At 35.0% G+C, this 15,493-nt stretch overlaps 1 protein-coding gene across 1 annotated transcript in view; it reads left to right on the forward strand.

The window, feature by feature from the left end:
• Positions 1 to 4,949: 4,949 nt before the first annotated feature.
• LOC106471252 overlaps positions 4,950 to 15,493 on the forward strand; it is a gene marked incomplete at its 3' end in the record, with an annotated part of 60,753 nt that continues 50,209 nt past the window's right edge. Inside the window, exon 1 of the mRNA XM_013931843.1 lies at positions 4,950 to 5,533. Within this exon, the coding sequence (XP_013787297.1) occupies positions 5,496 to 5,533 (38 nt within the window). The remainder of the gene's footprint in view (positions 5,534 to 15,493) is intronic.

Genomic DNA, 15,493 nt, shown 5'->3' on the forward strand with positions numbered 1-15,493 from the left:
CCCTTGTGTAGCTTTGTGCATAATTAAAAACAAACAAACTTCCTGTATGTATCTAGAATTAATAGCTTCTGCATAAGAACTGGAGCTAACACGTGAAGTTATAGGATGCTTTCTTTTAATGAACATAATCTTGTTTTATCTTCATTCGTTTTTACTCTTATATTATGGCTGTTCAAAAATATAGTTTCCACTTTTATAGAATCTGGCTCAAAAATGAACTCGAGCATAACTCTTTCACTGCTACATTAATAGATAATCATCTCTCCCAGTGCTACGTTTATTTATTTATTTTTAGTTTAATTTTTTAGACACACGGAAACTCATGTGGAGTACAAGTACATATATTTCTTATAAGTTGTTATATCAACATGAAAGTTATTTAAGTATGAAAGTTCTTTAGAGATAATTGCCTGAAATACTACACCAGTGATTATGTTCTCACATTATAAGAAGTATTAAGTGAAATAATTATTCGTTTATTTATTTCCAGAATTTGAAGATTAATATGCAACATTTATGCTTTTTAATCACGTATAAAATGATTGATTTTGCTTCATATTCATTTCTCAAACTTTACTTTTATCTTATTTTTCAAGGCTAAAACAAAAATTATATATTATGTCACATGTATGTGCGGGCTGCGCGTAGCCTTGTGATTAGCCTACTGGATTATGAATTCGAAGGTCCATGGTTCGTATTCCGTTGCTGCAAAATCGCGTTGCGCACGTGCAGGCTGTAGATGCATTATAAGAGTGACAGTCAGACCCAACTATTATATTAGAAGAGCTCAAGAGTTTGTGTTAACTAACTGTCTTTCCTCGAATGCATCAGCTTAAAATTAGGTACGGCTAGTGCGAGTAGTTTTGCCCAGTTATCCGACACACACAAACAATATATTTGCCATGGCAGTTAGAAATAATCCAAATTATTTGAAACAACTTTTAAGAAAATGTTGCATATTTTCAAGCAAATTTCACCCCTCAAGAAACTTTACGTTAATCTTGAGTTTTATGAATGATTTATTTTATTTCCCCGAAAGGGGGCCGAATGTCGCCTGGAAAGGTCACCTGTTTTTAACCACTCCCACCACTGACAGTAGTGTGTTGTCTGTCAATCTGTCAGTAGACACTAAAATGACGTCACATAAGGGACACTTAACGTTGCAATTTGTAGTGTCGTGACGTCAGTAAAAGTACGCATGCCATGAATCACAAGAAGAATTATGCACTGTGTAGGCTACACCACAGCGTGACATATGAACTTTAAAAGCAAGAAATGAAAATATTTGTTACTCTCAATCTTAGTTTTATTTACTTGTGAAACCGAACACTTTCGGGAACCCTGCGAAAGTATATCTAGTATATTTTCACAACAATCCTCCATCCGAGTGTCAGTTCCTAATATAAAATGTTAATCTTATGAACTGTGTGACAAGCAATCACTTGAAGGAGATGCGCAGACACATTTGCAGATCGCGATCTGTAATGACAAGTTTAATAAAACAATAATTCAGCAGTTCATTGTATAGACAAGAAATGTGCGAGCTTTAAAAATTAAATAAAAATCAAAAGAATTCATAAAATATGTGCATGATTGTGTACAATAATCTGCATTCTTCTTTTCTGAAATAACTTGCAGAGCTTGCCGTTTGTTTACAGTTGAAAGTAAAGATTTGTTTGTTGTTTTTTTTCTAACTTTTATAAGTACCGTTATAAACATGGTTAGAGATGGCACTTTGCCATAATTTAGATTTTACCTGTACATTGCAAAACTTAGCAGAGACTTTGCTCTCAATTTACTGTATCTGCTTGTAATCTGTTTTATTAAAATCATGCACTGCTTCGAATGAATTGAAAAATGTTCTAAAATGATTTATTGTGCACATGTAAAATATAGGGTAAAGGGTTTTGCAAACAACTTACTTGCCAATTATGGCCATTGACTACTCCTTACTCTGAAAAAGAAATGTAAACGTAAGCCTCCACGGTGACTCAAAGAAAAGTCTGAGGGCTTATAAAGTTACAAGTGGAAAAAAATTAAAGAAATGGAAAGTGTAGGAATGGATGCACCAAAAACTGAGGAAACAAGGTGTAATAAATCTACCTCTGTACAACCTCACAAGGGGGCGTGCCCAACATCCTGTCCATGCCTACTTCGTTTATTTTTTTCTATCCTGTATACAATAAACCAGGTGGACTAAGGTTATTAAACTTAATTACAATGACTAGAGGTTTCTGTAAATCGACTTATTGGAGGCAGTACGTGTACTGTAAAATCTGTTTATACGGCACCAGAAGAATTCGATATCCATGTGGACCAATAACTTGTATGTTTATTTCTTTACAGCTTGTGTGTGTGTGTGTGTTATTTTTATAGCAAAGGTACATCAGGCTATCGGCTGTGTTCACTGAAGAGAATCGAATCCCTGATTCTAGCGTTGCAAATTCGAAGATTACCGCTGTTCCTCTTTACAACTTATCCCTCCTTTTGCAATTGCATAAGAAGGCAACAAGATTTCGTACGTTGACTATACAGGTGGATTAAAATACAAAGATAAAAAATCTTAAAAGGTTTTTGTGTATCGACGTCATGGATTCGTTACTGTCTATACAAAAGTAGAAAAATCATAGACACACGTTTTTACGTATTCATAAGTTGTATAATAGTATGAACACACACAGACAAAAACGAAGTAGGCCTGGACCGGATGCTAAACATGCACCCTTGTGAAGGTTGTAGAGGCAGTTTTATTACACCATGCCCATTCCTACCTTGTTTCCTCACTTTTTGGTGCACCCATTCCTACAATTTCAATTGTTTTAACATTTTTTCCACTTGTTCATGCACTTTTTTCATACAAGGTGACATGATTTTATATATCATTCATTCATTTGTGTTGATATCCTGTATGTATATAATAATATTATGGTATGTGCAAATAATGGTGTATGTGTGATGTGCCTTCTCTTAACTTATGGTGTATGTACACATTGTGAATATTCATGTGTGATGTGCCTTCTCTTAACTTATGGTGTATGTACACATTGTGAATATTCATGTGTGCTGTACATATGATGGCACACACACTCTGTAGTGTGCAGTGTCACTTGGGTGATGTAGTGTGAGTTGTGGTTGTCTGTATATACTAAGAGTTGATAAATTAGTTAATTAATTTAATTAACTACTTCACGCTAGCACTAGCACGTAGTCCCTGTACTGTTGTTCTATTTGGTGCACTTATAACCATGGTAAGTCTGTTTGTTACACAGCTAGAAGCGTTCAACAATGTCAGTCAGTCAGTGAGATTTAAAAAATTTTGGTTTGTGAATATTTTTTTGTATCTGCTCTGCTGACTTTCTCAAGTGATTCATATGACTTGTAATTTTGTAAGTGGTTTGTTTATCACCAGAAGGTGTTTCTCAAATACTTTTGAAGATTCATTATCTGGTTGTTAAAGGTGTATATGAGTAGATAGTTTGTATTGCATGTATTATGTATCCGCCCCGTTTCTACTATAAGTACTACAGTACTTATGATAAACCAGATTTCGATACCCGAGGTGGGCACAACCCAGATAGCCATTTGTGTAGCTTTGTACTTAATAACAACAAACTTTTTCTTTTTTCTGGAAATTCAGTCGTTTCTAATAACTACATTGTACCCACCACCAGGTGAAACTAAGCATTCTTGACAGGATCAATGAGAAGTAATTATTAAATGTGGATCAGATACAGTTTTGAATACAAATTTTATTAGGCTTGTTTTTAACAAGCTTGACGTTGAACGTTGTTCATACGAAAAATAAGCAGAGGAAAATTTCTATGACTGCATTTGTAGGAGACGGGAGAATGATTATCACTATGCACAGCAATTAAGGCATTACAAAAAACAAACAGACCCTCATTTGCACAGATTTGACAGCAGATAAAAAAAACAACACTTTCTCCAATAAATTATTAGCATTCTGAAAGGAATAAATAAATAAAAAAATCATGTGGTCTAAATTTTGGTCCGCCTGTGGGACAGTGGTAAGCTCAAGGACTTAAATGGTTAAAATCCGGCGTTCTATTCCCCACGGTGGACATAGCATATAGCCCAATGTGACTTTGCTTTAAAAACAACAACAACCTGCCTAACATTTATGATAAAAATCACACTTACTGAAAATGTTTTTCAACATACTTCCTTTTAATTTTCGTTACGGATTTAAAATCAGAGGTTTATAAAAATAGCATTTCAGCTCGATCTTTTGTTTATTGGTTTTTAATTCTTCCCGGCTTTCGGCGTTTAAATCGTAAAATAAAAATGACATACTTGGCAGTGGTGTAGGAAGGAGTTGCAAAGTGGGGGTGCTTGGTTAGACATGTAGATTTTACAATGAGAGATTGAAAGTATAAGGGGCTGATAAAACCAGCTCCCGTGCTGCCAAACACAGCTTAATCTAAGGGGTCTGGAAGCATGCCCCCCATAGAAAATCAATATAATGATATAACTTACACTCGCTATATAAGTAAAATATGTAAAAGTAGCACCCCCAGCACTTCCGGTTCCTGACGCCACTGCTTAGTGTCGATACAGTGCGACATCTAGATTTTTTCACTGAAAGTTTTTGTTTATAAAATAAAATATTTTGTATAATTAAAATCCCATAAAAGTGAAGTCTAACAGTAAAAGAAAAATTTCGTGCGAGATTAGTAAAACGATATTTAAGGTGGATAAATGTTCATTTTTTAGATATTTTTTAAGTTCTTCCAGATAATCTCTAAAGGTTTTACATTGTATAAATATGAAGTACAAGTAAATGCAGAACCATCCTTTACTTCGTGCTCCAAGACGCCTGTTGTCGAATCGATTACTTTTACACTTTCACGTTGTTGCTCAGCGAGTCCCGTTTGTTTTTCGTGCGCACGCGTCATATTGATCCTCGTTGCAGCTGCGCAGTCATGAGTGTTTATTATGTTAACGGCAAGAAAGTAAGTACATCTCTGGATCCCCTTAAGTTTGAGAGAATTTATATAACCGTCACGTTGCATTATGATTGTAATATAATTTCGTTTCTTTATTCCGAGGGAGTGATTTAGAGTTTTAAAAAATGATTTTGTTAAGTTGCTCTTTCATAAGTTACTAATAGAGAGAGAGAAAAACGAATTATCGACCAAAGAGGTTTTTTATCGTTTGGAGGTTATAAACTAAAAGTAAATCTTGCTTGTTTTTAAACAGCCATCTCGCTAGTTTTCAGAAACGTGGTAGTGAAACGTTTGTGCCATTTAATAAACAATAATTAAAACAAAGAGAAAAAGAGGATCGGTCTCATGCAGATAAATATTTTGTCTTCTTACTCGATGTCACTACAAGAGATGCTCTCTGGCAATAAAGAATTTCAACACGACTCCTCACCGAGTTTGTAGAGCATTAGATCCCGCTCATTTTTGGTAGACCACGTCCTCGTGACCCGTTTACCAGCTGATCTTGTTTTTACGGTTATAGTAACAGCGATGTTAGGTGTTCTACGAAGACACTGGAAACCTAAACGGTAAGTTAACCGTATTTATCATGTAGTATGGACTAGTAGGTTGAATTTTTTATCAAATTAATCAAAGTACGTATTTGTTTTCCTTTTAGTAACTGCTGCGTTAATTGTGCTGACAGCGTTAGAAAAAGTTATAAACGCCACTACCATATGTACAAGAGGCAACCCACAGTCTCCTCGAATATTTCCCCCCCCCCAAAAAAAAAGCTTGCCCTATGTTGCTTGAGAAGTGTGTTTTTGTCAGTGAGACTCTGCCCTTTGAATGCACTATACACATTATTGGTTATGTGTATAAAACTTAATAAATTATTTCAAAAGGTATAAGTATATATAAATGTGTATCTTGACAGTGTTGAATATTTAGTCTAATCCAATATCAAGGCTTCAGAAAATGGCACAGCAAATGTTTAAGGCCTACCTAGCATTGCAGATATTAGGATGAAAATGTATTGTTGTAACAGTTTCTGTTATTAAGCGTTTTTTTTTTATTTGATTATTGGACAAAAAAGAATGTTGGAAAATCCAGTCCACCAAACGGTAACAAACTTATTTCTTTTATCTTCAGAATTCCACAGTTAGCGTAATCAGCGTTCTATGATAAGCCTAGTTTTGTAAGTAAACTACAACTAAACAGCAATTCCACTTAATAGCTAATTAGAAATCTAGTCCTTTGTCGAAACATAAATTTAATATTCACAGCACTGAACTAACTAACAGGCTGGCAGTAACAAAACAGATTAAATCACGCACTGATCACTCATTACCAGAATAAGAAACTCAATCATCGAATTTAGCCTAACTTGCTTTATATAAAAATGGCCTAAATTGTTTCATAAATTTCAATAACTTATGAAGGTTGTAGTATCAAAGCCACGGCCATCACGTTACGTTAAACTTCTCCTTCCAGCTAAACAATACTACAGTTTTCGATAAACGTCTGCATTAAAAACGTAGACTAAAACAGTATTTTACTGCATATGTTTGAAGTCCTATTCTCTTGTTTGATTTGGAATCAAAGGTTTGTGAAGACAACATTTAAGAACTATCATTTGTATACCACACGCTTCTACGCGAGAGATCCATTTTACAATATCAAATCTCATCAACTAAGCAAGACCCATGGCATCCAAATATATCGGAGTACATATAAGACAAGAAAATGATTGCGATTTAAACTTGCTTCTGAATGAAGGTTTCATCGTATCTGTTATGCTTTAACAGCTTTCTTATTTCGCTAGCTAAGGCATTATATATCATAACTTACTAGGATGGTCAGAAGATACTTCAGCAAACTGCACCAAATGGTAGAAAACAAGTACAACAAATTACTGCCTATTACAATAAAAGTGTTGTGTGAAACGAAAGGCGTCCCGTGTAAAGAAAGCTGTGAATATCGAAGTTAATGGTCACACTTTTACCTTCACTTAAAGAACTAATTTAAGTTGTATTTTATTATACAGCCGCAACTAATATTTTGAATAAGGTGTTTAAGTGAAACTGTGTTGTATATGGATATATATTAAATCCTCAAGTAATTTTCAAAATTAGGGTTATGCAACAAGTTTTGAATATTGAATCATGAATTGAAACATCTTACTTGTGGAAAATATACTGGTACACTTACAGAAAGTTTCAAGTAACATAAAAAAACGTGAGATTTAAAATAGTAAAATAAATAAGTAGCAGTACTATGTTTACGTTTGTTTGTTAGTTTATGAATTTCGCGAAAAGCTACTTGAGGGCTATCTGCGCTAGCCGTCCCTAATTTTCAAATGATAGAAAAGAGGGAAGGCATTTAGTCAACATCACCCACCGCTAGCTGTTGGGCTACTCTTTTACTAACGAATAATGCGATTGACCGTTACATTATAAGGTCCACACGACTGAAAGGGTGAGCACGTTTGGTGATGGGATTCGAACCCGCAACCCACAGATTGCTAGTCGAGTGCCCTAACTATCAGGCCTATGTTTTAAGCAGAAACGTGCAAGCAATAAAGATCTGCTTAGCCCTTATACAAAACAGTTGCGTCATTATGGTTGTGTTGTGATCCTGTGTCATACATATGAAGCCAGTGGCATCATCATTCTGGTGTGGTCATGTGATCAGGAAATTATTGATGTTTTGCTTACTTCTGAGTCAATCTTTTGACGTTGAAATTTATTTATGTGTTTACCGGGGACGTTTTTCGCACGAGTTAAGAAATCCAAATTTTGCACGAGAAAGTATAACAGAAGATTTTTTCAATAGATTATTAATGGCATTGTTTGGTGTGTGACGATGCTATGTGTTTCGGCTTGGTTGAGTGTGTCATATGGCTAAGATGTGTTAAGTTAAAAATACAGAATGCATAACTATAGCTAGAGGTGGTAGTGCTTGCGTGAACCAGAGCCATATGATGTTAGATATATCTTGTTTACTTCGTTGTTTACGAAACCAGACCTTTGTTACTGTTCGAAAGATTTAGTCGGATTTGGCCCTGAACTCGATTTTTTAAATCTCGCAGTAAAGAGCCATATATTTTAAATTTTGGTGTTCACTTAATTAAGTTTAAATGCTAAATCACTGGACACTGGTCCAACTACCATACTTTCTATTCTTTTCATGCATGTTCCACAGACCGGAAATCGGGTTCAAGGTTCAAAAGTCAAGAGGAGAATTTTCAAATGCAAGTAGTTAATCTCGTGATGTATGTAGCTATTGAGTAGTCTCGTGATTTGTTTAACTGCTAAGTAGGCTCGTGATATATGTAGCTGTTAGATGAAATGACCTAAGTAAAAAAAAAATCACCGAAATGTGCTTAATGCATTAGAAGTTTATATTGTTCAACAGATAAACAAAGATTAAACAGAAAAGGAACATGCAATAAGTATTAAAATCTTAACCACTAAAAAAGTAAGAAATGTTTCGGAATATCAAAGGAGATTTCTACACGTCGAATGCAACGACAAATAACTTTATAGGATATCATGATAACAACAGATAAATATGCTAACTCAGGTCCATATAAGTTATCAAGATAGCAACCGATAGCAGCGCACAAGTTTACTAACACGGCTGCACAGCAACAGATAGTAACACATAAATCTGTTAACTATATAGATGGATATACCAGCTGTACAGAAAAATCTATTTTTAAATCAAGAGACCGACGTAACCTAGTCGTCTCACTTGTTTACCTTCACAGATTTAGCATAAAATCTGTTTTATTTTACAATCTGGGAAACACAACCGGCACTTGTAACTTTTGAAACGTGACTTACATTTATTTTGAAATGTGTATAAATAACTTGGAAAAAGTTTTTTCGTTACGTCATTATCGCATTTCCCCCATTCTAGAATTAGAATGTTTGTACTGTCAAAATTACTATTGGAGGTTGGTTGCGATATTTGTAAAATATTAGCATTTTTATGATGACTGAAAATTTAATAGTTAATTTTCAGAAAATAACATAATTCCACTAAAGATCTGTAAAGAATTTTTTAGGATGGTTTTCATACTTGTCCCAGACGTTTCTACATTTCTGCTACCTACATAAAAACACGAGCTCGGAGTAGCTTTTTAAGTTCTTGTATGCACGTGCTGTAGTCTGTATTTTAGCATAAATGGTGAAACATCAGTGACAAGGTAGGGGAACTTGCTCGTGGTGAGCCCTTCTCTCGTATCCGGATTTTGTCATTTTATTTTTACTAATTATTTTTGAATGGTGTCCCATTCATATATGTTAATGTGGGCATGTATGTATGCATGTGTGTGTATATATTGTAGGTGAAGAAAATTTACAATAATATTCAAGTAATAGCGGTTAAGAAGCAATATAACTACAGTAGGTAGATATATTTACTAAGTTTAAAGTATTTTACTCGCATCCTTTTGTCTAAAAGTTTTTAAGACATAAAATTAAAGATAGTATTTAGAAAGCAGGATAAAATATTGTTTTAAGCTAGATTTTTAATTTTGTAATTTGTTTGTTAGAGGGAGATGCGTGCGGGTCGTAATGATGACGTTCAATTCGAAAGTTTAATAGTGTACACCCAGAAAGTTCTAAATATTTTGACGTCAGATTTTTCTAGTGAATTTGAGGGTAGGTTATAAATACGAGCTTCAGTGAAGCTTGGAGAAGATTGAAAATAGTTAAGAAGACTAGTTGTTTCTAGTTGGTAGAGTGAATCAGTCAGTGCATTCTTAGTGAGGTATTCGAATTTGTGTTAGTTATTTTGTAGAAGTCGATTTTTATTTTAGTCTAGCGCAGTTAGTGTCATTTGTAAAAGTGGCCTGAAAGTTACCACAGTGTTCAAGCTTGTAAAAAGTTAAGGAAGAAATATACAAATTTGTAACCATTTATGGACTGAATTTTGAATTATTTTCGCCAGGTGATTTAGAAGAACCCGCCAACGAACGAACAATGGTACAACAATATTATTATTTGTTAATGTTAACAGAGTTAAACACTCCCCATCCATCCAACACGTCTTAACAATGTGATAAAAGAAAGACAGAGATGATAGTACCGAAACAAGAAATCGCAAAGCAAAATGTATTAAGGACCCTTAATGACGACAGACCATCTGCAAACGATGTGCAGTTTGTGAGAAGTAGAAACTGCAAAAGTTATACATGCAGTATTTAGGAGAGTTTCGTACAGCTTGTGTAATACTAAACTGTTATGACCTAAACGTGTGATTGACGGCTATCACTAAGATATAAGTGACATCATTGAGAATATTGAATATAATTAGCCGCGACCCGCAAAACATTTGCAGTAGTTTTCATACACTTCGTTTGAATTTTCTTTATTCAATCATTTTCACGCACATCATTTAAGCTAAGCTTTCTTGCGGGCATTGTGTGTTAGATCGACAAATCTTTGTCTATTTGAAAACTTTTACCAGTCAGACACACAAGCTCACGTAGACATAACTATATTTAATAAAACTACACGTGAAGTAAACAATAAGGAATAGTAATGGTATTTATAATAGTATACAGAGTATGAAACAGTTATGAGCGTTCAGTGTATGACACAGTTTTATAAGTTGAAACAAAGAAACTCACAAAAACAAAGAATAAAACCAGTACTAAAGAAAACAAAAATAGCTAAATGGTGTTTGTAGCAGACTATGAATTGAACCGAAGCTAAATTATTGCAAAGTAAATTAACTATAAAGTCTTAATGAAGGCAAACTTAGCTAAAATGTAAATTATTCCCATTTTTTTGCAACGTAGTTTGGAATGTTTTATTTAAAAGAAGGTGATCCAAATATTAGAAATCTACAATCCTTCATTTTTTAATATTAACTATCGATCAGAGCAAGCTATCTACTTAGAAAAATATAACTAAAAATGAACCCGGATATAATTATAGCTAAGTATACTGTTCTTACTTTTAAAGATTAAAATAGCCTGTTTCATCAGACGATTACCAACGCTGTTTACGATATTTTCGGCTGTTTAGGGGTAGCTTGTTTAATAATGTATAAAATATCGCTTTTTGTATGCAATCACAGCACCTGTACACGACAGTTTAGTTATACGTGAGAGAGGGGGCGTTCTCTTTCTATCTACCTGCTTTAAAATATATCCTATAATTTGCATCAGGATCTAGATCCTTGTGAGGATCTGGGAGGGTTAAGTTCTATCGGAAACTTCTTCCTCCGATCCTGTAATTCGTGGTTTTACGTTTTCATTTATTTTTCGTACGTATAACGTCATGAGTGGGTAGGGCCTCATTATGGGTTGTTTTCACATTACGATACTGCACCGCTACATTAAAAATTAGGAGAACAGTTTATTTGAGTGGTTGTTGTGGTTCTTTGTTAAAGCGAAAAGGCTATTTGCAATGTGTCCACCAAGGTGAACTAGATTTTAGCTGTGTTTAAGCCCTTAAACCTTACCGCAGAACCAGTGGGTGACTACTTGTATGGAATAATATCGTAAAATGAAAACACACTTTGTTAAACCTAGGGAAGGTTTCCTCAAGTAACCGAAAAAAAAAACGTAGTTGTTAAAGATAATTAGGTTTTCAAAGTTTTTGTTTATTCTTTTATAACTTTCTCACAAAGCTACACGAGGACTGTCTGCATATAGCCGTCCCTAATTTTGAACTGATAAGCTAGTGGGAAAGCAGCTAGTCAACAACACCCAGCCGTCCCTAATTTTGAACTGATAAACTAGTGGGAAAGCAGCTAGTCAACAACACCCACTCTTATGGTGCACTAAAGACCCCAAAGGGCGAAGCAGGTACTCGTGGCAGCGGAACTCAAACCATGAACCCCCGGATTGTTTTCAAAGAGAACAGTACATTTAGAATAATTCAGAAAACTAGTCGTTAGAGATGATCGGTATCTGTAAGACAATGTTTTATTAAAACAGCAAGATGACGTGAACCTGTATATGTACGTGTCATAAATATGCGGAATGTTTCTTTCACGTGGAACAATAAACGTTTCTGCACGCTCGATCCTTGTGTTTTCTGTGACACCAGTTGATGGTGTCGATAACTAAGTAAAAAAAAAAAAAGAATAAAAATGCGAGGGCAACATTACGTGCCGCTACAGTTAGGCTTAATACGATACCATTTCTATTGATCATCAATCAACATACCGTGAACCACGTGTGTGTCTGAATAAACCCAAACTTTAATTTCTGATATACATACGGTTCTATTTCGTTATTTCGTGCTTGCTAGCACTATCCTTTAAAACTTTGAATATATGTGCGAGTGCATGTCGGTGTTTGAGGGCTCATCTGTTAATCAACAGGCGTTTTACGTGAGGGAAATGGTAAATTTACTCTCCATCTCCATCAACGATTAGTATTTATCTTGTGTTATTATTTTCATTATTCTCTTCCCTCCCCCTTTTTTCATTTCACATTTTATTACTACCGACTTGCAACAGGCTGTAGATGCTGTTCTTGATATATTTTTAGTTCTAAGTTCATTTCGTGTGCGAGGCTAGCAGGTAGAGGTTAAACTTGGCAGTGTATCCTCCATTTTTCAGATACTTCTCATGTCAGAATACATTTTACCCTTCCTACATTGTAGTTTGTGCCATAGTTATATTTGCCTGTATTTATGTGCAGAGTTACTGCTTGAGGCTAGTTATATGGAATATAAATAATTATTGATGTTTGAAACCTCTAAGTATGTTGATGAACATTTTATAAATCTATATTTATTTGTACAAAAGTCACGTTTGTGTCGCGCGAAAACTTTCATTGATTTCAGTTTGTTTGTTTCACGCAAGCGCTATCTGCCGTCTTTAATTTTGAGCCTCCCAGTGGTACAGCGGTATGTCTGCGGATTTACAACGCTAGGAACCTGGATTCGATACCCATGGTGGGCAGATCATAGATATATCATTGTGTAGATTTGTGCTTAACGTCAAACAAATCTAAATTTTGAACTAATAAACAAGAGTGATGGCAGCTAGTCACTACCACACACCACCAACTTTTGGGTTACTCTAATCGAATATTGGGATTTAACCATAGTGCAGAGAGCGATATTTTGTTATACTTTTGCGGTAGCTGAACGAAAACTATGGAGCCAGAGATTCATAGTCTGGCACGCTAACCATTAGGCCACTTCCGGCCTGAATGCTTAATTTATATATATATATATATATAGAGAGAGAGAGAGGGAGAAGGGAGAAGAGTAGGGAGAAGAAACACTGACATTGATTTTAAACAGACTGACATGACGATCGTACCTAATATGGAAAACCCAATATTTCCAAATCAGTGTTCGTCTATATTTGTATTACTATTATCCATCCGATAAACCGGAAGTTTGTTTTGTTTGTTTATTTCGACGCAAAGCCAGATTGGACTATCTGTTATGTCCATCGCAGGAAGTCGAACCCCAGATTTTAACGTTGTAATCTTACCACTGACCCACCGTGGGACTAAACTGCTAACTAGATCTTACACAGACGTGAAGTTAACAAGCTCCTAGTGTCAGCTGACTCTTCCTCTTTCCATCCACGTCCCCCCCCCCCCCTCGCTCCCTGTGACTTATAATGTTAAGATTTTGAATTCTATCCCTGTGGGGAACACAGTGAAGACTACTCATTCTGCCTGACAGCAAACAAATTATTTCGTTAAATAAATAATAAAAAAATGTTACGGCGTGGCAGACACGTACAGTTTTATATAATTCATATTTGAAACCAGCGATACTTGGTGAAACTCCATAATTACAGAATTGAGGAAAACAGACAGTTCTTGTGTAAAATATTCTAAATAAAATTAATAAAACAAGACATCAACTTTTTTACTTGCACAATAATGTCTTTGTAAAGTTTAAAAAATATAAGTTAAAAGACACTATAAAATCTGTACATAATAATTTCGCCATATTCAGGAGAATAAACCACGAAGTACGCATGAAGTTTCTTATAAACCTAATGTACGTGTATAATTAGCATGTTGTTACAGAGGCGCCATTTACAACAACGATTTCCAAAAGTTTACTTCCGTGGCTTTTGGGCCTAAATCTCTATTTATATTTCCTCAAGTCTGTGATGTACAGTTTTTATTTTCTAGTTTTGCAAGCTTACCTCTTAGTTTTTGTATACTGAAAAGTTATCAAGTTTAAGTTGAAGTGTTTGAAATTTATTGATGGTATTTCTAAGCACCTAGTGAAAATAATTTTCCCGTGTGTTTAATGCCTGAATTTGGGGGGGGGGGGGGTAAATACTTTTTTACTTGAATTAAATTCAACTTAAAAAGAAAATCGCTTGTTAATTTGACGTATATAGAAATACTTGAAATGCATATATTATTAGGTGAATTCACGAAATCTACGTGTACTGACCCGTATTATCAAAGCTCGTAAGGAACTGACAAAATTAGCCCACAAACACACTTTACGCGTGATGCAGTACAAATAACAGAAAATTCGATACTTTATTCTCATATTCTAGGATTACCAGTGGTAATTATCCGCGATTTCATCCCCTGTCGTTAATGCTATCCGTGGTTCCATGTTCTATGTTAATTTTTACCTGTTGTTCCTTAGCCTGGGTAAATATTATCCGTTGTCCCATACTCTGCCATTGAAGCTAAGCGTTATCCACGCTCACGTACTTTAGGGCCAGTGTTGTCCATTTTAATGGGATGATACCCCCTGTCTTATGCCCTGAGTCTAAGTGTTATTCGTGGTCCCACATTCTGTGGTAGGTGTTACTTATAGTTCCTTACCCTGCGGACAAACGTTACCCGCCATAACTTCTGTTAAGTGTTACTCCTGGTTCTATACCATGAGGTAATTGTCATCCGGGGTTCTAAACCCTGAGGTAGGTTTCAGCTTATGTATATGTATTTCATACACTTGAATTTATAAACATCTGTCTCTGACAGAACGAACTGGATTAGCTGCAACTTTCTGAAATTCAGAGGATATTCTCTGATCATACAAGTTGAAGATCTTGTATATATTATGTCTTATGTAGAGAGACTTACTGTTTTTTGTGTTTTTTGTTTCTTCTTTTTTCTTCTTCTTCCAAACACTTTTCAATCGACTGCCATTCCATCATTTCTCGGCGGATTGACTTGAAACTTGGTAGGGTTATTACTTTGGCCCAATACGCTCCCAGACACCTTTTTAATTTTTTTTATTTAGGCCTTTTTAAGGATTTTGTGGGGTCAAAGATCAAACAACCCAAAATGTAAATTTTGGGTTCCTGTACGGTCATATTTACAGCAATTAAGATGAAAATTGGAACAAATATAAATGTTCATGCGCCCAACACATTGACGTATAATAAAAAATAAAGTTGAATTTGCCCATTTTGAGTCTTATTAGGGAGGTTAGAGCTCACAAAAAAAGCATAATTTTGGGGTTTTTTTTTTTGTCAATTACTCGGCCATTTTTTGACCAACTTACATGGGATTTGGTACAAAGATACTTTTCTACAGGTCCCAAACAGAGATATAGACAATTTTGAATTTTTGTGTTGTT

This window comes from Limulus polyphemus, unplaced genomic scaffold (genome assembly GCF_000517525.1).
Source record: "Limulus polyphemus unplaced genomic scaffold, Limulus_polyphemus-2.1.2 Scaffold4494, whole genome shotgun sequence".
Taxonomy (NCBI): domain Eukaryota; kingdom Metazoa; phylum Arthropoda; class Merostomata; order Xiphosura; family Limulidae; genus Limulus; species Limulus polyphemus.